General features: G+C 54.2%; 2 protein-coding genes across 3 annotated transcripts in view; one reads left to right on the top strand and one right to left on the bottom strand.

Annotated features, from left to right (window-relative positions):
• PCBD1 (pterin-4 alpha-carbinolamine dehydratase 1) overlaps positions 1-17485 on the bottom strand; it is a 363975-nt gene extending 346490 nt beyond the window's left edge. Inside the window, exon 1 of the mRNA XM_068982972.1 lies at positions 17482-17485. The gene's annotated coding sequence lies outside the window, so the exon portion shown is untranslated. The remainder of the gene's footprint in view (positions 1-17481) is intronic.
• The window catches only part of UNC5B (unc-5 netrin receptor B), an 88633-nt gene that overhangs the window by 59556 nt on the left and 7524 nt on the right, over positions 1-21553 (top strand). Inside the window, exons 2-10 of one of the 2 annotated variants that reach the window (XM_068982970.1) lie at positions 7531-7755; positions 14565-14708; positions 15159-15262; positions 16529-16709; positions 17431-17598; positions 17751-17915; positions 18132-18164; positions 20033-20227; positions 20660-21049. In XM_068982970.1, the coding sequence (XP_068839071.1) occupies positions 7531-7755; positions 14565-14708; positions 15159-15262; positions 16529-16709; positions 17431-17598; positions 17751-17915; positions 18132-18164; positions 20033-20227; positions 20660-21049 (1605 nt within the window). The remainder of the gene's footprint in view (positions 1-7530; positions 7756-14564; positions 14709-15158; positions 15263-16528; positions 16710-17430; positions 17599-17750; positions 17916-18131; positions 18165-20032; positions 20228-20659; positions 21050-21553) is intronic. The other variant, XM_068982969.1, reaches the window with a different exon arrangement.

Below are 21553 nucleotides of genomic sequence, written 5' to 3'. Positions count from 1 at the left end.
GCCCTGCTCAGCTACAGATGCCTGTCCCCTGCAGTTGAGCCTGAGGGACCCAGGCCAGACCTTGTCATCCATATGGGCACAGAAACCAGGGGACGGAGGCATCAAGGCCCCCTATACTAAATCACTGCCGCCTCTGAGGTCTCAGTGCTATTGGGCAGGGACGGACCTGGCTAAGATGGACATAGTGAGTTTCCACCCCAGGCATGGGACATACAGAACCCGAACTTTTACCCATAGCCATGCCATGCTGTGCTATCTCCCTCAGCCCTGAATCAGAAATGGGGCTCTCGTCCAGCTTGGCTGTTAATTTGCTGCGTGATGTGGCATTGGTCACTTCCCCTCTCTGAGCTGGTAGAACAGGTTTCAGGACTCCCCCTACAGGGCTCAGCTGGAGAATCCTTCCTGCCTGGCGCTTCTCCATGTGGCTGGCGTGAGCTCTTCCCAGTTAATACGGCACGTTTGCATCTGTGTGCTCAGCTGACCTTCCCCACCACACCTCAGAACTGACAGGGCAGCACTTGTTGGTCCTTTTCTCATCAGTGGAGAAACAGGCCTTCCCAAGGTCTCAGCGGCAGAGTGAGTGTTTGAACTGGTCTGCTAGCTGTCAGGCCAACCCATTCCAGTGTGTGCCTGTCCAAGCTGGACCCCATGCTCAGGGTCACCATAAGGGAAGCGCAACCCCTCTGGTCTCCCCTAGCAACTGGTGGCAGTCTCCCCTCCAGGGATGTCTGAGCACTGGTTTTAGTCCCTTACCCCCTCCTCCCAGGTGTAGCTCTGGTAAATATGGTTTCTTTGTTATTGTTCAGTCACTAAGTCACGTCCGACACTTTGCGACCCCATGGACTCCAGCACGCCAGGCCTCTCTGTCCTTCACTATCTCCTGGAGTTTGCACAAACTCATGTCCATTGAGTTGGTGATGCCATCCAACCATCTCATCCTCTGTCGCCTTCTTTTCCTCCTGCCTTCGATCTTTTCTGGCATCAGGGTCTTTAATTTACCTTTGTCCTAAAGTACCTTCCTTTATCTTTAAGGCCCCCAGACTTTGTTTATTCTAATGGCTTAGATTCTGGTACCTTTTAAATAAGCCCAGCGCCTTGACTTCCACCCCATCAGACCTCCCACTTGCCAGGTGTGTCTCCACACTGGGCACTGCCCAAGCCCAGCCCTGGGAAGGAGCATGCAGCCTGGCAAGGATCCTGCCGGTAGGCAGAGACCAAGCTTAGACTCCCTGTGTCCTGCAAGCTCCACGCCCCTCCCAGGGCATAGCTACCCTGTCCTGAACATCATGGGGACCCCAAGAACAGTGTGACGTGCTCCCTGCTTTCTAGAAGCAGCCATCCAGCTCTACCAAGGAACCTTCGAGCTGCCCAAAGCAAGCAGGTGCCACCAGACCCCCATCCTCATCACCTCCTCTCCCTATGTTTTAAGCGGATTGTGAGCAAAAAGGAACTTGCCCACGAGGAAGCTGGATTGGTAACAAGGGCATGAAGAATGGTGCCTCGTGAATGTTTGTGAGAAAGACGAGAAGGCTAGGGCACGTAGGCAGAGGCTAGGACGCCATCATGGGGAAGAGGAAGTGCACTGTTTTGCGTGACCTCAGAGGCTGAAATTATAGCAATGGCTAGAACCTCCGACAGCAAATTTCAGGTGAAAGTAAGGAAGACTTTTCTGTTAGATCTGTCTAAAGGAGAACCTGGCTGAGAAAGGCGTGGTGAGGTCTCCGTCCCTGGAGGTATGTGAGTCAAGGTTGGATACAGAATTAATGGGGGCGGGGTGGGTGTTGTGCAAGACAGCCCTTGGAGTAACCTCTATCCCTGTGAATCTGTGCATCCAAGTGAGATTAACTGACAGGAGATCCCATACAGGCAGGAACAGGTAAATGAGAAGTGAGGGTTTGAATGGAACCCACCACCAACAAACAGTTCCTCCTCCTCCCTCCCCGGCCCCCCGACAACATTGTGCCTTAGGGCCCCAGTAGGTGCTGGGTCTTTGAGCCAGAATAACAACGGCAAGAAAGTTGACCCCACTTTAAGCAAATTTGCTTCATGAGAAAAACTTTACCCAACAGGGCCATGTCCTCCATTAACAGATTCCCCAGCAGGCCATCTTCAAATATCAAAATGTGGGAACCAGAGTGCCACTCAGGAAGTTGACTCAACCAACTTCCTGATTTTACAGACAGGGTTCCTGAGCCCTGAGAGGAAAGCCACATGGCAGTGCCAGTCCCCAGCTGGGCTGCAAACCCAGGGCTCCTGACTTCAGTGGTTTTTCTTTTCCTGTGTTTGACTGTCTTTGGTTACATCTGTGTAAGGATGCTTCCTCTTTCATACCTTCGTTTTGGATTCAGTTCAGTTCAGTCGATCAGTTGTGTCCGACTGTTTGCGACCCCATGAATCGCAGCACGCCAGGCCTCCCTGTCCATCACCAACTCCCGCAGTTCACTCAGACTCACGTCCACTGAGTCAGTGATGCCATCCAGCCATCTCATCCTCTGTCGTCCCCTTCCCCTCCTGCCCCCAATCCCTCCCAACATCAGAGTCTTTTCCAATGAGTCAACTCTTCACATGAGGTGGCCAAAGTACTGGAGTTTCAGCTTTAGCATCATTCTCTCCAAAGAAATCCCAGGGCTGATCTCCTTCAGAAGGGACTGGTTGGATCTCCTTGCAGTCCAAGGGACTCTCAAGAGTCTTTTCCAACACCACAGTTCAAAAGCATCAATTCTTCAGCGCTCAGCCTTCTTCACAGTCCAACTCTCACATCCATACATGACCACAGAAAAAACCATAGCCTTGACTAGACGGACCTTAGTTGGCAAATTAGCTGGGCCATTTGTGGATGCAGCTGTAAAGGCAGGTTGCATTTTTGCAACTATAGGTTCAAATGCATTCTGCTACTGGAAAACTACACTTTATGTGAGTCATTTTCCCACCAGGAGGAAATCCAGATCTGGCCTGGCAGTGGCAAAGCCTCCTCCTCAGGGACCTTCTCTTAAAGGTATTTTATTCTCCCCTGTGAAGATGGGGCAGTGGGGAGAGCGGTAGAGAAGCCAGGGAGATGGTGACCAAAGGCTACAGCTCTGAGCCTGCAGAAGTGGCTTCCTCCCACTGACCAGGTGACTCAGGCAAGTCCCTTGATGCCCCGTGTTTTCATCTGTAACATGGGAAGATAATGCTCACCTAGGCGAACTACTTGCAACATCCCCCAAACAGTGGACATAAATGCCAGTTCCCAGTGTAGAAGTCAGATTCAAGTATCCAGCTGCCTGAATGTGCTTCCCAACTCTGCTGTATAGTTTTACAGCCCTGTGCCGGTTACTTATAAACTCTCTTGGTCTCAGTTTCCTCATCTGTAGTATGGGGATAATAATAGTACCTATCTGATAGAGATGTTGTTACCAGAGGGATATGGTTCTCAAATTGTGTACTTAGGCACCTTAGGATGGTATAGCAAATTCACAGGGGTACTGTGGGCTATTTTGAATCTTCAAAGAAACACAGCGATACTGGACAGCTGCCAGATACTGCAACAACTACTAGCTCAAGATAGCTTACAATTTTAGCATCACATCACACTTCTTTCCTTTACATGGCACCATGCCTTTGCAAAGCTGGGAAATTTGGCATTTGGGAGTACCCCAAGGCAAATTATGAGGTAGCAGTGTCTGCTATGATTCTAAGATTTGAGGTATTGTGCCATGTTCAACAGGCACACATACATCCTCATTATAAGTCAGTGTGGCCATTCAGAAATGGAATACTAATATTATTTTTTCTTTTAATTTATGAGTATTATTTATTCTAATAGGCTTCCCAGGTGGCACTAGTGGTAAAGAATCCGCCTGCCAATGCTACTGAGTTATTAGGACATCACACCCTCACACAGACACGTAAGCTGGTTGGATTTAACTACTTAATAAACAGAACCATTAGGAATTTCTTTTGGCTTTGGGGTAAAATTACTGGGTAAAAATGACCAAAACACTGAAGACCAAAAAAGTTTGGGAAGTTTGGTCTAGGATTGTTGAGGGGCTCAGTGAGTTCACTGAAAATGCCTTCTAAAAGCCTCTGGTAGAGGAAGCACCCAGGAGCTCCAAGGCTTTATTCTTCTTTCCCCTCTTAAGCTGGAGAAGGCAGGCTCAGGTGGCCCTCCCGAGGATCCCTGAGGAGCCTTCCTCAGCCACTAAGGGCCAGCAAGCCCTTGGCCCAAGCCAGAGCCAAGGAGGGGGTGATGTGTCCACCGGTCAGGACTGGGGCCCAACTCAACCGCTCCCTGGGGCTGGCAGCACCCCCCCCCCAACACACACACCCCTTTCATTTGTGTTCACTGAGCACCTGCTGTGTGCCAGCCAGCGCCTAGTCTGCTGATGGGGCCCTGGGGAAAGGAACCTCAGGTCGCCCTTGGTTCTTCTTCTTTGTCTTCTGGGACGCCTGGGGCCAGGGACCTTGGCGAGTGGGCAGCGGCTGCGTCAAGAGCCACTGGCACTGCCCTGAATGACGGGGAGGCCGTGACGAGAAAACCCAGGCATCCTCCAGCCGAGGCTAGAGCGGAGTCTTTGAGCCAGGGTTGAGAGGAGGGGTGGGGTAGGCAGGGCTGGGGCCCCGGGGCCACCAGACTCAGGCCTGCTGCCCTAATAGATCTCCCATGTTTACTTTCCCCGGTCGAGTCTGCACCTGCTTTACAAATGAGCTGCATTAGGGTTATAAGACAAAGTCATAAACGCACCCCGCAGTGCCACATAGAGCCAGGGCTCTGTCACCTGGCAGCTGGGGGCTGCATGGTTAGGAGGCAGGGCAAGTCTGTAACTGCACCCATGAGCTGCCCTTGTGGCCACCATCCCCAGAGGGAGGCCCATTCCCCCCGTTTCACAGATGACGCTCCTGAGGCCAGTAAGGACTGGTTGAGACCAAGGGGTGTCTGGGTCTGAAGCCTGAGCCCAACACTCCTCGGTCCCAAGACTGATGCAGGATGCTGTGGCAGGAGGTGGGTGTGGAGTCCTCTTGGCTCCACCCTGCTCTCCCTAAAATTGCTTGGCCTGGCGGGAGGGCCACAGTGAGCAGCTCTCAGGCCACAGTGTCCAGTTCCCTGGGCACTGTGTCTTCTCGCCATCAACTGCCCACACTCCTAGACCCTAGACTGCCAGTTTACCTACAGAGAAGGTGTCTCCCTGTCTGGCAGAGGGAAGCAGGTGTGGGGGAGTCCTGGCCTGGCCTTAGGAATCCGCAGCTTAGATGCCCACTAACCAGGTGACCGTGCATTAGTTTGGATGGACTTCAGCTTCCCCAACTTTGAAACGAGAAAAACAAGTCCTGGCCTTGCTAGCCCTTTGGTGTACATGTGTGCATGCCCAGTTGCGTCCGACTCTGTGCAACCTTATGGACTGTCACCCACAAGGCTCCTCTGTCCGTGGGTTTCTCCAGGCGAGAATACTGGATTGGGTTGCCATGCCCTCCTCCAGGGGATCTTCCTGACCCGGACATCAAACTTGTGTCTCCTGCATTGTAGGTGGATTCTTTACCGCTGAGCCACTGGAGAAGCCCAGTCTTTTTGTGAGAGAGTCCCATAATTGTAGACACCTGGCCAGTGTCAGGGTCTATTAGGATTCTCAGGTACGGGGACACTCACAGTGTTATGAAGCTACTCCAGGGATAGGCAGTGTGGAGTCCTATTTGGGATAGGCAGCATCCCAAACACTGAAATCTGATTTCCTGGGTTCAGACCTTGGCTCTGCCTCTTGCTAGCTGTGTGACCTTGGGCAGGTTGCTTAACTGCTCTGAACCTCAGCTTCCCCCATCAATAAACTGGGGACCAATATATCATACCTTACAACGTTGTTGCAAGAATTCGGTAAGTTAACTGTGTAACTAAAAACATAGCAGCTAATTCCAGGGAAGCATTCGTTGCTATTTTGATGCAGCAATTTGTACCTATGGTGCTAGACCTCTTCTCCTAGGCACTCATGCTCATTTATCTCACCTGATCCTCAAAAGAGCCCAGAGAGAGGAAGTGTGTTCATTTGTCCATTCACTTCAGAGACAGAGGAATAAGGTCGGAGTAATGAGACAGAGTACGGGCTCTCCTTGGGTCCCGTACATGCCAGATGGAGCTGGATTCCTCCTCCTCCTTGCTGGCTTCGCCTTCGCTCCCCCAGGCCGTGCACACACACCCCACCCAGGCCCCAGAGCTGAGAGCCAGTGACAACCTGTGTGTTTTCTCAGAGCCCACATCTTAGCAGGAGCTCATGGTCCCCCAGGAGATGACATGGCTTAGACATGGCGGGCACATGTTGTTCATTCTGCTCTTGAAGAGCTAGGTGTCCCTTTGGCAGCTCTACCCACAGGGGGACTCCCTAGAGTGTGTCCCACCCTTGGCCTCCTGGGACCCCAGCTGCACTTGAGGGACGCAGCGCTGGGACAGGGACAGGCGTGCAGAAGGCTGGCAAGGGGCTGGGCAGACACGCACCCTTGCAGCTTAATTTGCTGTTTCCTCAGGAGCAGTTAGCAGAGGAGGACAAGCCCCCCACCGCTTGTCCCCAGCCAACTGATTGTTTGGCACTTGGCACTGGAAAGTCAATTTTCCTAAGTGGATTGTAAACTAGTCGCCTGGCCCGGCCTGGTTTTCCTCCCTCCCTACACTGGTGGTGGCCAGGCCCCTCTCCCTTCCTGTTTGTCTCACCTCCCGAGGTGCTGTTCTTTCCAGGGACGCGGGCAGGGCCAGGGTTTCCATTTGGCCCCTTTGGGGGAGGAGATGGCTGCCGGCACAGCCTCAGTGACTTCCCAGCCTCCCCGTGTCCTCATCCATAGGCCAAGGGTGTGGATTTGGCTGAAGCGGGTGGATCAGAGCCACAGACCAGAGGAGGGGGGGCAGGGGAGGCTGCAAGGAACGTGGTCTGCCCCTCCACGTTGCTGCCTGCCTTGGACTTCCGGGAAGAGGAGGCACTCTGGGAACAAGCACTGGGGAGCCCAGCCTGGCGCTGCCACCTCACCTCACCCCTCCCCTCACCCCTGCGGGACTTGGCTCATCTTCCCATGTCCATCAGCCTGCCTGGCTGGGGCTGCAAAGGGCAGCTGTGGCCTCGGGGCAGAGCTGGCTGGGTTTGCGCTCCAGCCTCAGGCCCGTTTCCAGCTTTTCACATGCTGTGGCATCACCACGGGAAACTGGAGGAAGGCCCTGGAAGGCCAGTGCAGGGGATCCTGGAGAGGACCGGAGAGGGGTGTCCTTGCCCTGATGGATTGCCTCACCTCCCTGGGCTCCCCTGCCTCCTCCATCTGTAAAGAAATAGACTCACATAGCATCATAGAGCTGGGACTGGCTCCAAAATACACAATCCTAAAAGCAGGGCACAGTGGGGAAACTGAGGCCCCAGAAGTGCCAGACCTTGCCTAGGTCACAGCGGGCATCCTGGCAGGTCTCCTCCAGCTACCCACCCCTCTGTCTCCCCCCAGCTCCTCTCTCTGTCGCAGCCCCCAGGGGATGGAAGGGACCTGGGACCTCCCCCGCCGTGGCCTCACAGAGTCCTCCACTCTCCGCAGGCACTGACTCGGGCAGGGAAGAGCTCCCTGACTCCTTCCCATCGGCGCCAGCAGAGACGCTGCCCCACTTCCTGCAGGAGCCGCAGGACGCCTACATCGTGAAGAACAAGCCCGTGGAGCTGGGCTGCCGCGCCTTCCCTGCCACACAGATCTACTTTAAATGCAACGGCGAGTGGGTCAGCCAGAGTGGCCACATCACCCAAGAGGGCCTGGACGAGGCCACCGGTGAGCCTGCGCCACCCCACCCCACCCCCCGCCGGCACCCCCCCGGCCACTCCGAGCCCAGAGGGCTCTGGGCCTGGCTCCACACTGACTCCGTGTGAGCCCTCACACAGCCACGGTCCCCCCAGGGCCTCGGGTTCCCCTCGGGTTCACCCTGGATCAGTGTCTGACTTTGGGTGACCAGCTGAAACAGCACCACATCGCTTGCTGAGTGCTTGCTCCCTGCTCCAGTTCCCTTCCAGCCTCTGCTTGCATCAGAGAGCAGGTCCAGTCCGGCACTAGGGTTCTTCCCCCCTCTCCCCAGCACCTGCTCTGCTCCCTGTTGAGAGAGAGGAGCTGGTCCTGTCTCACAGCCCTGCCCCCAGCCCCAACCAGAATTCTCGACCAGGTCCTCTGGGTTTGTGAGAAGTGATACTGCTTTCTGTTCACGATACTGATGCAACACTTCATTCATAGAAATTAATTGGTTTAGGTTTTTTTTAAAAAAAAGCGAACCAGCTTAGGCGCAGAGAGGCCTGGCAAGGGCAGTGGTGCAGGTGCTCTTGGGTAAGGGTAGCAGGAAGTGAAAGAGGAGGAGAAGAGAATATTAAGAAGGAGATCAAGCCCTGAGCCTTTGGAGTGGGAGCACTGACTCCAAGAGCCTAGACCACCAGAGAACTAACCCTGCTGCTGCTGCTGCTGCTGCTAAGTCGCTTCAGTCATGTCTGACTCTGCGACCCCATAGACGGAAGCCCACCAGGCTCCTCCGTCCCAGGGATTCTCCAGGCAAGAACACTGGAGTGGGTTGCCATTTCCTTCTCCAATGCATGAAAGTGAAAAGTGAAAGGGAAATCGTTCAGTTGTGTCCGATCCTTAGCGACCCCATGGACTGCAGCCCACCAGGCCCCTCCATCCATGGGATTTTCCAGGCAAGAGTCCTGGAGTGGGGTGCCATCGCCTTCTCCGGAACTAACCCTAGGGAGTATCAAACAGTGAGAACTCACACAAAGGAAACCACTTGAATACAAGACCAGGCATCACCCAACCACCCGGAGCACCCTGTGCAGGATGCCAGGATGCTAAACCACAAACAAAACAAAAATGCAAAGCCAACCATCAGCAGACAGGATCACCACCTCACTCAGCCTTGCCCATCAGAGGAAAAACAAACAAAAACTCAGCACAAATCTCACCCTAAGCTTACACAAACCACTGGACCAACCTTAGGAGGGCAGAAACCAAAAGGAAGAAAGAATTCAACCTTGAAGCCCGGGAAAAGGAGACCTCAAACACAACAACTTAAAAAAAATGATGAAAAGGCAGAGAAATACTACATAAATAAAGGAACAAACTAGAAACACAGAAGTCCAAATAAATGAAGGGGAGACGGGCAAAACTACAGTCATCAAGACAATACATCACAAAAACAGAAATATAGACCAATGGAACAAGATAGAAAGCCCAGAAATGAACCCATGCACCTATGGGTACCTTATTTTCGACAAAGGAGGGAAGAATATACAATGGGGCAAAGACAGCCTCGTCAATAAATGGTGCTGAAAGACGGGACAGCTACATGGAAAAGAACAAAATTAGAACACGTCCTAACACCATACACAAAGATAAACTCAAAATGGATTAAAGACCTAAATGGAAAACATAGGCAGAACACTCGATGACATAAAGCAAGAGCCTCTATGACCCACCTCCTAGAGTAACGGAAATAAAAACAAAAGTAAACAAGTGGGACCTGATTAAACTCAAAAGCTTTTGCACAGCAAAGGAAACTATAAGCAAGGTGAAAAGAGAACCCTCAGAATGGGAGAAAATAATAGCAAATGAAACAGCTGACAAAGGATTAATTTCCAAAATATACAAGCAGCTTGTACAACTCAGTGAAGAAATGGACAAAACTACAGTCATCAAGACAGTATGGTCCTGGCACAAAAACAGAAATATAGACCAATGGAACAAGATAGAAAGCCCAGAAATGAACCCATGCACCTATGGGTACCTTATTTTCGACAAAGGAGGCAAGAATATACAATGGGGCAATTGTATATTGCCCCATTCAAAACAACCCAATCAAAAAGTGGGAAAAAGACCTAAACAGACGTTTCTCCAAAGAAGACATACAGATGGCTAACAAACACATGAAAAGATGCTCAACATCCCTCATTATTAGAGAAATGCAAATCAAAACTACAATCAGATATTACCTCACATTGGTCAGAATGGCCATCATCAAAAAGTCTACAAACAATAAATGCTGGAGAGGGTGTGGAGAAAAGGGAATGCTCTTGCACTGTTGGTGGGAATGTAAATTGATACAGTCATTATGGAAGATGGTATGGAGATTCCTTAAAAAACTAGGAACAAAACCACCATATGACCCAGCAATCCCACTCCTAGGCATGTACCTGAGGAAACCAAAATTGAAAAAAACACATGTATCCCATTGTTCACTGCAGCACTAGTTACAATAGCTAGAACATGGAAGCAACCTAGATGTCCATCGACAGATGAATGGATAAAGAAGTTGTGGTACATACACACAATGGAATATTACTCAGTCATACAAAGGAACACATTTGAGTCAGTTGTGATGAGGTGGATGAACCTAGAATCTATTATACAGAGTGAAGTGAGTCAGAAAGAGAAAGATAAATATCGTATTCTAATGCATATAAATGGAATCTAGAAAAATGATACTGAAGAATTTATTGACAGGGCAGCAGTGGAGAAACAGACATAGAGAATAGACTCATGGAATTGGAAAGAGGGGAGGAGAGGGTGAGATGTATGGAAAGAGTAACATGGAAATTTACATTACCATATGTAAAATAGATGGCCACGGGAATTTGCTGTATGGCTCAGCAAACTCAAACAGGGGCTCCGTATCAACCTAGAGGGGTGGGATGGGACGGGAGATGGGAGGGAGCTTCAAAAGAGAGGAGATATACGTATACCTATGGCTGATTCATGTGAGGTTCAACAGAAAAGAACAAAATTCTGTAAAGCAATTATCCTTCAATAAACAAATTTTTAAAAAACCCAGATTAATAATACTACGTAAATAACCATAGAGGTGTTGCTAGGATGTCACCCGAGTCCTGCAGGAAAGGAGGGCTACAGAAGCGTGGGAAACGAGGAGGAAGAGTGAGGTGTGTGCGGCTCCTCGGGCAACCCCCCACTCCGGGCAGGAGGCAGAGCCCCAGGCTCCTCTCATCTCATGAGCCCAGCCCCTGTTTACAGTACAGGACCCTTGGGGGTGGAAAGCCTTTCCCAGACTCAGGCCAGCAAGGCGGGCCGTCCACTCTGGTTGCCTGTGGGCGGCCAGCTTTATGCAATGCCAGCCAACCCCAGCCTCCAGGTGGTTCCTTCACCCCAGAGCCTGCCTTGTCTTTGATTTCATTTTTAACCTCTCTTCCCTGATCTTTTCTTTCTCCTCCTTATTCATCCCTTCCCTCCTTCCTGCTGTCTCTCTGCCTCTCCCTTCTCATCCCTGTCTCCTTTTTGTGTCTGCCTTTTCTCCTTTTTTCTTTTAACTAACTTTTATTGGAGTATAGTTGCTTTATAATGTCGTGTTAGTTTCTGCTGTATAGTAAAGTGGATAGTTACATGTATACATATATCCCCTCTTTTTTGGATTTCCTTCCCATTTAGGTCACCACAGAACATTGAGTAGAGTTCCCTGAGCTATACTGTAGATTCTCATCAGTTCTGTATTTTATACATTGTCTTTTTTCTTTATGTCTCTCTCTTTTCTTGTGTGTCTCTCTTTTTCATTCTAGTGTCTCTCCCCTGACATGCTCTCTTTCATTCTCTCTCCTTCTTCAACTTCTATTTTTCTATGAAAAGCTGACAGATTTCAGAACCATTCAGGTTTAAAATCATACCCCAGAATGTACTTCATGCCACTCAACACTATATCCTAAAAACTGGTTAAAATGGTAAGTTGTAGGTTTATGTATATTTCACCAAAATTTTTTAAAGAATCTCAAGAATTTAAAAAGTTAGATTTGGAATCCCGTTCTCACCCAAAATCTTAAAAGAAGAATTTTTAAAAGGAAAAAATAACCTGTATCCCAGCTGCCTCCATGCTCTGGCTGTGTGACCCTGAGGAAGTCATTCAACCTCTCTATGCCTCGGTTCCTCTCCTTATAAACTGGGATATTAACAGAAGGCTCTAGTGAGGATGGAGCAAGGTGGTGCCTACACAGCATTGAGCACACTGCCGGGACTCGGCAGGTGCTTAATAAATGCCCATTTCCTCCATCTTCCTTCTGGGTTTTTGTTTGCCTCTTTCCTCTGGAAACTTGTTGTTCCTTCTCTGTCCCCCTGACCCCCTCTGGCCCTGAAGGCCCCTCACAGACCCTGTGACTACTGGCAACAGGGTGGCTCTTAGTCCTCTGCTACCAGGCACACAAGCCCTGCCCATCCTAGAAATCAAGGCACCGTTGTCCCCATTAGCTACAAAGAATGGACAATGGTCCAGCAGGCCACACCCTTGGCAGCACTGTGGCTGGTTCCTCCTGCTCCCACCCCTGGCCCTCCCTGGCCCTCCCTGAAGCCCTGGAAACACAGAGGATGACAGAGGGGGCCAACAGAGGCAGGGCAAGCCCACCCAGCAGCTCATGCCAGATCGAGGCAGGCAGCCCAACCCTGGGTGTCAGGTCAGGCACTGCCTGTCGTGCTGGGGGACACCTCATCTGGGGCCCAAGTCCAGAAGACTGAAGGCCCCTGGCCTCCCGTCTTCCTGCTGGTGACCACTGCCAAGGTGTCCAGCCCTACTGGGTGGTGGTTTGTCTGTCCAATTCTTGGGTGCTCCTGAAACCTTCTGGATGGATGGCCCCCTTGAGAGAGGCCATTCCTCCAGGCTCCCAGCCTGGTAAGTAAAGGGCGGGGCCCCACTCTCCTACCCCAGACCATGCAGCATCTCTTGGAAGCAAGCACTCTAGGCAGCAGTGGCTGCCTGTGGGCCAGGCACCACTCCCCCTGACCCCCCGGAAAACCTTCTGCAAGAAGCCTCTTCCCTCCTGGTGCTCCCTGCTAGCAAACTCCCAGCCCCCACCCCCAATTTAGATCCCCTGCCATCAGGAGGGGATTCCTTACTGCCTCAACTCCCAGTGTAAGGGCCCCCCTCCCTTAGGATGCAGGAGAGTTAAGGCAGTGATTTCATTGGGAGAGGTCCAGAGAGGTGTCATTTATTACCAGGCAGAGCTCTAACTGGGGCAAGATGCCTAGTAGCTGATCTCAGCTTTGCTGGCAACTTGCTGTGGGACTTTGGGCCTGCCACCTACCATCTCTGTGTTTCAATTTCTCCCTAGAATTGAATGAGATCCATATGGGCTGCCAGAGTAGATGTGTGTCCAGCCTGGTCTGGGTGCTGTAATTGCCATGACTCATTTAGAATTTACCTTGAGTGTTTTACTCTGATGAGGGAACCAAGGTTCAGAGAGGCTAAGTATCTATAACTTAGCTAAGGTCACACAGATGGGGAGTGAGGGTGGGGCTAGGCTTCAAACCTGTCAAGAACCCATCCAGTCCTCCACCTAACCAGCATGCCACAGTTCCACAAGGTGTACACTCAACATTCCTGCCCTCGAGGGGCTTATCAGAACCCATGTGCAACCAGGAGAGGATGAACTGAGATACCTGATGTCAAGGAGGAGAGGCAGGGCAGTCAGGGAGGGCTTCCTGGAGGAGGCAGTCTCAGTTCTTTCACAAGCTTTGGGAGGAGCTTCAGATGGACACCCTCATCCAGGAGGCTTCATCCCTTACTTGAACGTAGCGCATTTTGTCATTGAGGGAGCGATGGCAAAAGAGTAAATGATTCCTTTTGTGTGTGCCGGTGGATCCAGTTATCCAGGGAACCCCTCGGGCCCCAACAAGGAGCCTTTGAGAGGTTGGAGGGTTCCCAGGAAAAGGGGCCTCCTCTTAGCTTCAGCCCTGCAGCCTCCTGAGCAGTGACCAGAGACCACACGCTTACCTCGTATTGGTTGAGCTCGCTGACTGTCCCAGACCCTGGGCCACAGCAGTAAATAGGGCAAAGCCCCACCTCATTCTCCTGCAGGAGATACAGTTAATGCCTGAACATGGCGATACATAGTATAGTTTCAGACCATGGCAGTGCCATGAGGGAGTCGGGCTGGGTGGGGAATGGTAACTGCAGAGACCAGTGTCCAGTGCACCCATGGGAGTGCTGAGTGGTTCTCTGAGAGCTGGTGGGGATGGGCCAGCATTGAGGGACTTCCCTCTGAAGTGAGACCTAGCCCGAAGCGGATGCTCACTGGGAGTTCACTGGACACAGAAAGGGCAGAGGAAGAGTCCCAGGCAAGGGACTGGATGAGCAAAGGCCCTGTGACTAGGGAGGCTGGGGGAGCATGAGGGCCTCAAAGACGCCCAGTGAGGCTGCAGTGGATAGATCGTACAGGGCCTGGAGGCCGCATGGAGGGTCTGGGTCTTTACACTGGGATGGCAGGGACGTAGCCGGGGAGCGGCATGCCACTTGGACCTTTCAGAGAGCCCGCGCTGTCTGCAGGGTGGCGAGTGGACTGATGAGGGCAGAGGGCTTGAGTTAGCCATTATTGAGTTTCCAGGTGAGCTGTGGTGGTGGCTTGGGCCAGGCTCGAAGCAGAAGAGATGAGAAAAAGGGAAACAGGAAGCAGTGGGAGAGCAGCCCCCAGGACCGGAGGGCGGGGAGTGAGATGTCATGGTCCCACATCCTGTGTCTCCTGCCCTCAGACCTGCCCCCCCCACCCCCCACCACCGCATCTCTCTCCTCCTCCCAGGCCTGCCCCCCACCCAGCACATCTCTCTCCTCCCCCAAGGCCTGCAGGTGCGAGAGGTGCAGATCGAGGTGTCGCGGCAGCAGGTAGAGGAGCTGTTCGGGCTGGAGGACTACTGGTGCCAGTGTGTAGCCTGGAGCTCTGCGGGCACCACCAAGAGTCGCCGGGCCTACGTCCGCATCGCATGTACGCTGCCCAGACGCCCCAACCCCGTTCCCCTGGGCCCTCTCCCCTTTCCCCGTGGATCCAGGAGGGAGAGTTCTGCACACAGACATCAGGGCACAGGGGCCACCAGCTCAGAGGAAGGCTCCAAGACCCAGAGCCTGTGCCACCTTTGGCCAGAATTTCTAATGACCCTTTTTTGCCTACTTATGTAACAAAGCCATCAGCTTCCCTAGTCATCATGTGCATAGGATCCCAGAGTTAGGGCGGGTTGGTTCCCCTCAGTCTACCTGGTAAGCCCCCTATCTTGGAGAAGAGATTCCCCTGGTAAAGGCCGGGAGTCCTGGTGAAATTTCTTTGGTGTGTACTGCCACCTCGTGGCTAGAAGGGGGCACTTCAGGATCCAGCTCTGCCTGACTGGCCTCCTCTCTGCCCTGGCCTGACGGTGCCTTGGAACCCTTTCCCTTCTCCCAGACCTGCGCAAGAACTTTGATCAGGAGCCTCTGGGCAAGGAAGTGCCCCTGGACCATGAAGTTCTCCTGCAGTGCCGCCCACCGGAGGGGGTGCCTGTGGCTGAGGTGAGTGAGGGCGTGGGAAATACTGGGCATGGCAGAGGCCACCCAGGGGTGGTGTTTACCGCCAGCCACGGTAACTCAGCCTCCCAGAGCCCTCCCGTTTTACAGAGGAAAGAACTGCCATCTCTTTAGAACTCGGCACATCCCAGATACCAGCTGGGCCCTCCACAGGCATAATCTAACCTCATGGATCGGGCATAACTGGGGAAGGAACCCCAGGACTCCTTGGGCTGACCCCAGGCTCGGTCTCCTGCAAGGGAAGTGGCTGCACACACCATCTCCCAGAAGCCAAGAACCCAGCTTTATGGACACCAGAGAGTCTCACGATGCGCGTGTCTGAGTTCATCACACCTCCTGGTGCTGCATGTGCATCCCTGGGTGATGCCCGCCTGTCCCCTCACTGCCCTGCTTGTATTCTAGACCTGCTTCCTCTCTCCCACTGCCCGCACCGCTGGTCCTGGAGTCAGAGCAGGGTGTGGGGAAACAGCTTTGCTGCCAGGGACCTTAGTAGCACAGGGTTGGGGAAGATGGACCCCCTGGGCTTCCAGCTCCGAATCAGACATCAGAATCTTGGCTCTTATCACTCCCCCCAGCCCAGGCCACCATCTGGAAATGAACTCAGACTCCCTTCATGACAGGTACCCTCGTGGGGCTCCCACATGTGCCCAGCACCTGGCACAGTGGTCCTCATAGCAACCCATGTCATCCCATCTTACGGCTGGGAGCACAGCACTGGGACGGGCGAAGCGGTCAACCAGGGTCACCCAGCTAGTGAGTGGTGGAGCTGGGATTTGCGCACCCAGAGCTGCTAAAATGGGGACCCTGGTTCTAATCACCTGCCAGGCCTCTTACCGCGAAGGGAGTCGGTTTACAGAGTTAATGATGAAGACACGCATTTATTTAGTACTTACTGTGAGCCAGGCATGTGCTCCACACTTTCTATATATGGATTCATTTCCTCCTCACAGTAGCCCTTTGGATAGTGCCACTGAATATCAACTTATAGCTGATGAAATGGGCTGAGCGGAAGTCCCTTCCCAAGGCTGCCAGCTGGTGGGTGGTCTTCTTAACCACTGTGTTCTGCAGTGTCCCGCACAGTGCCTGGCCTGTAGAGGCCCTGCTTCCTGGGTCACCACCAAGGTTGGACAGGGATAGAACTGCTGGCCTATTTAGTTCAGCCTTCCCCACCTACCCCCTGCAGAGAGGGCCCGCTCTCCGGGGTGCAGGGATCAGGCACTGGCCCTCACACCCCCAACCCCTCCCTTGCAGGTGGAATGGCTCAAGAATGAGGACGTCATCGACCCCACCCAGGACACCAACTTCCTGCTCACCATCGACCACAACCTCATTATCCGCCAGGCCCGCCTGTCGGACACGGCCAACTACACCTGCGTGGCCAAGAACATCGTGGCAAAGCGCCGCAGCACCACAGCCACCATCATTGTCTACGGTGTGGCCCAGAGTGGGCGGTGGGGAGAGGCCACGTGGTGGAGGTGGGCGGGAACCTGGGGCTATATAGCCCACCTGATGCTGTTCTACCCAAAAGCCAGCAGGACCCTGGTGAACAGGTGGGGAGGAGGAGGCCCAAGAGAGGAGAGGTAGCTTCTCCAAGCTCACACAGCAAATTTATTGGTGAGGCCAGGCACTCCTGAACCCCCAGCCAGGATCACTCACCCCTTCTCAAGCCTTTTGCTTATCCCTGAAGAAGACCCAGTTCTCTGGGAGTCAGGGCTGAGGCAGGGCCCACTTGGGATCCCTATCCCCAAGCGCAGAGTTCGGGACTGCTGCTTGGGCCCCTCAGTAATTCCTTGCTGTCTCCTTGAGTGGGAGGGTGGAGCCATGGCTGAGATGAGTGTTGTAGATAGAACCCTGTACTGCGTTCCAGTTACAGACACCCCCCATTCCTCAAGGGGAGACCTTGAGTGCCAGCCCTCTCTGGACCTCTACTTGCCATTGTACAGAAAGGCAGGGAGTCATTGGTTCCCCTCTGGTCCTGAGTGCAACCCAGGTCTGCCCGCTGGTGTCTGAGTCCCCAGCCTTGATGGCAGAAGGGTCCAACTCCAGAAGGCCAGTCTTCAGTAGAGGGGCCTCCTCAGGGCTGTGGGATGGGGCCTGGGGGCCCCACAGGGTGAAGAGCCAGGCCAGCTGGGTGACACCTACTACCCTCGCAGTGAATGGTGGCTGGTCCAGCTGGGCAGAGTGGTCGCCCTGCTCTAACCGCTGTGGCCGCGGCTGGCAGAAGCGCACGCGGACCTGCACCAACCCTGCCCCGCTCAACGGAGGCGCCTTCTGCGAGGGCCAGGCCTTCCAGAAGACTGCCTGCACCACCGTGTGCCCAGGTAAGGCCGCAAGCCAGGTGGCACCACACTCGCGCCCAGCCCTGCCTTCTGTGCTCTGTGTGTGTGTGCACTGCTGTTGTGCACATGTGGCCATGTGTGCAGGCGCCTGTGTGTGCCCATGTCCCCACGGACCACATGCTGTGTCCCCACAGTCGACGGCGGGTGGACAGAGTGGAGCAAGTGGTCAGCCTGTAGCACCGAGTGTGCACACTGGCGCAGCCGCGAGTGTATGGCGCCCCCACCCCAGAACGGAGGCCGGGACTGCAGCGGGACACTGCTCGACTCCAAGAACTGCACTGATGGGCTGTGCGTGCAGAGTGAGTTTTCAGAGGGCGGGGCCCAGGGTGGCGGCTCTGGAGCCAGATAAGCCCCCCACCCAGCCCCCACCGCCTGGCCTGCGCTGAAGCAGTCCCTTGGGCCCTGCCCGCCCGCCAGGCTGTCATCTCATCCACGCATCTCCCCGTCACCCTCTCTACCACCCTCTCCCTGTCATCTGTGTCATTGTCTTTCTTTCCCTTTATTTCCCTCGACAGATAAGAAAACTCTAAGTGACCCCAAAAGCCACCGTAAGTCCCGTTTCATGGCTGTCCTCTTTCCTCTGGGGGGACCCCGGGTTTTCCTTGGCTGACTTGTTCAAGGGGTGGCGTGCAGGGCAGGGCAAGGGGCAAGGAGAGTTGAGGGTGCCCCCTACAAGCTCTGTGGGGCTCCCAGCGCCCAGCACTGCACGTGGCATGGTCTCCATCACCGTCAGACGGGCAGACCCTCGGCTGAAAGGAGGGCCCCCAGGCACTGTCTTGCCGTTCTCATTATAGGAGAGGAAACTGAGTCTCAGAGAGAAGGGACTTACCCGAGGATCCAGTTACGATTGGAACCTAAATATTTGGCCAGCGCTGCTCCTAGCCCCACCCCTCGGTTTTCCTCTGCGGGGTGGGGCCGGCAGGCAGGCCCACACCTACCCCTCCCAGAGCCTCTCACCGTTCCCTCCAGCAGCCGACGGACACCTCCTAGGTCCCTGGGACACCCGCTGCCCTGCGTCAGCCCCCAGGGGCTGTGCTGCAGCTTGGGCAGATTGGCCTGCAGTAATTAAGCCACAATTTCCAAATAATTCCAGAATTACAAAATCGGTAGTGAGGCCCTGAATGCAGCTCACAGCGGGGGCAGACGGGTGACTGATTAGATATTGTACATCACCAGGCAAGTGGCCACCCCCCATGATAGCGATGATGTGATGAGGCAGAGCCCCCAGAGAGATGGGAGCCCAGCCCTGGGGACCTTCCCCAGCAGCTCTCCCGGGGAGAGGTAGAGGTCCAGCAGGTGGTGGAATCAGCCAAACCTCAGGGCTGAGGGCCCTGCCCGACCTTGCTGAAGCTCAGGCCTCCCCCCAGTTCAGGCAGGAAAGCCGGCCTCCCGCTCTGAGGGCCCTGGGGGTTGGGGGAGAGTAGACAGGGGCTTCCCAGAGCTCCCAGAGGAAATGGGGCGGGGTGGGGGCAGCCGTCTTGGCTCTGCTGCGCTGTCCAGTGTAGTAGCCGCTAGACGTGTGTGGCTTGAAAATTCTATTTATCTTAGCTGAAAATAAATATGTCTAAAAACTCTTTTCCTCAGCCAAGCCAGCCGCATTTTAGTTGTTTAATAACCGCACGTGGCTGGCAGCTGTCATGGGAAACAGCGTAGACGTGGGATTCGCCATCATCCTAGAAGGTCCTGTTGGACAGAACACCTCTCTGCCTGGCTGTGTGGAGCTGGTTCTAGCTGTGCAGCAGCCTGCCCTGCCCACTGTCCAGAGCGGGCTGTCCTCCAGCCTAGCAGCCTGTCTGGGGTGGGGGGTGTAACCTGGGGTTGCCTCCCTGAGCCCCTTCCTTCCCTTCCAGCTCTCCCTTCCCTTCCCTCCTCTCCATCCATCACCATGCATCTCATTCTCCTCCTGCTTCCCCTCCCCCTCCCGCCCTCAGCCCAGAATGGAAATGAGCTCAGAGTGGCTACTTGCAGAGATTTCTGGGAACCAGGACCTTGGGTCCTACGGAGGTTGCTGCAGGCTGCAAGTGAGGCCCTGGGTTTACTCTCACCTTGGATGGGACACTCTGTGGCCCCCTGATTTTGGGCCACAGGCCCTGTCACCTCCTGAGCAGAGAGCAGTGACCTCAGTCTTGGGAGTGTCCACTCCAAGAGCGCCTGTGCCTCTCCTTACTACACTGGGAAGGAAGCAGAGCATGGGGGCAGGGGCATTTAGACCGGTACGCTTATAGAGACTGATGCTCAGAGAGGTTCAAGGCTTGCCTGCGGTCACCAGCCTGTCTGGCAGGGCTCAGATTTAAACCTAGAACAGCGCCAGTCTGTCTCAGGCCCTGCCTCTCCCCGGGGACCAAGGGAATCTCTGGCTCCCCCAAGGCCTGGGTCTCTGCCCCCTGCCCCTCACTCAGCCCTCCTGTCCCCACAGTCCTGGAGACCTCGGGGGACATGGCGCTGTATGCAGGCCTCGTGGTGTCCATCTTCGTGGTGGTGGCTGTCCTCATAGTGGTGGCGGTGGTGGTGTACCGCCGAAACTGCCGGGACTTTGACACCGACATCACCGACTCATCCGCCGCCCTCACCGGCGGCTTCCACCCAGTCAACTTCAAGACTGCAAGGCCCAGTAAGGACCTGGGAACACCTGGGGTGGTGGGTGTGGGCAGGGTCCCCAGGGGGCTTGGCAGCCAGGCGAGCCAGACCAGAGCAGAGGTGCCTGACTCCCTCCTGAGGTTTCTCTAGAGTTTTTTTTTTTTAATTTTATTTTTTTACAATACTGTATTGGTTTTGCCATACATTGACATGAAGCCACCACAGGTGTACATGAGTTTTTTTAAATAAAGATCACTGGACAAGTATGGATGAGAGCGATGCAGGAAAGAGAAGAAATAACTCAGCTGGCAAGTCCCTAAGCTTCCTGCCTCAGTTGGCAGTGGAACCTTTCAGAGCTGGAATCTGGGTGGGATTTTGTGAAAGAAGGGCCCCCAACAGTAGCAGAGGGTGGCATGGGGCCAGGGAGGCACCGCAGGCTGAGTCTGACTGCGGCCCCGCCCTGCAGACAACCCACAGCTCCTGCACCCATCTGTGCCTCCTGACCTCACTGCCAGCGCCAGCATCTACCGTGGGCCAAAGTATGCCCTGCAGGACTCAGCCGACAAGATCCCCATGACCAACTCGCCGCTGCTGGACCCGCTGCCCAACCTCAAGATCAAGGTCTACAGCTCCAGCACCACCGGCTCTGGGCCAGGCCTGGCAGACGGGGCCGACCTGCTGGGAGTCCTGCCGCCCGGCACATACCCTGGTGACTTTGCCCGGGACACCCACTTCCTGCACCTGCGCAGTGCCAGCCTCGGCTCCCAGCAGCTCCTGGGTCTGCCCCGTGACCCGGGGAGCAGTGTCAGCAGCACCTTTGGCTGCCTGGGCGGGAGGCTCTGCATCCCTGGCACAGGTGAGTCCCTGCTCTGCTTGCCCGTCAGCCTGGCCTTGGCATGTTCCCCTCTAGACAGTCCAACATTCACCCAGCCAAAAATAGGACTTCCTGGTCCCATTTCACAGACATGAGAAGTGAGGCCCAAGAGGATAAAGTGATGATAAATGAAGACCTGAGGTCCAGGCCTGCCTCTGCCTCGCTAGGGGAGGCAATCTCGCTAAACCTCAATTTCACTATCGAGTAAGTGGGAAAGAATACTGCCATGTAGACAAGAAACCACAGGGTGCTGTTAAAAAGACACGGCTGCCCAGCTCAGGTTGCATAGCCAGCAGTTGACAGTTTCCCCGTGTCATACCCTGAGCTATGCTGGGGCTGGAACCACCCCTTCGGCCTCCAGGACTCTGGCCTATCTCTATATCCCATTGCAGTGCCTCCCCTGTGCGGTCCCTCTGGACAGCCCCACTGTGGTCAGTGAAAGGCCAGGGGCCTTTCCTGGCACCCAACCACTCTCCCCATGCCTTG

This window comes from Capricornis sumatraensis, chromosome 10, assembly GCF_032405125.1.
Source record: "Capricornis sumatraensis isolate serow.1 chromosome 10, serow.2, whole genome shotgun sequence".
In the NCBI taxonomy this organism is placed as follows: Eukaryota; Metazoa; Chordata; class Mammalia; order Artiodactyla; family Bovidae; genus Capricornis; species Capricornis sumatraensis.
This window is presented reverse-complemented; position numbering and strand designations above follow the sequence as displayed.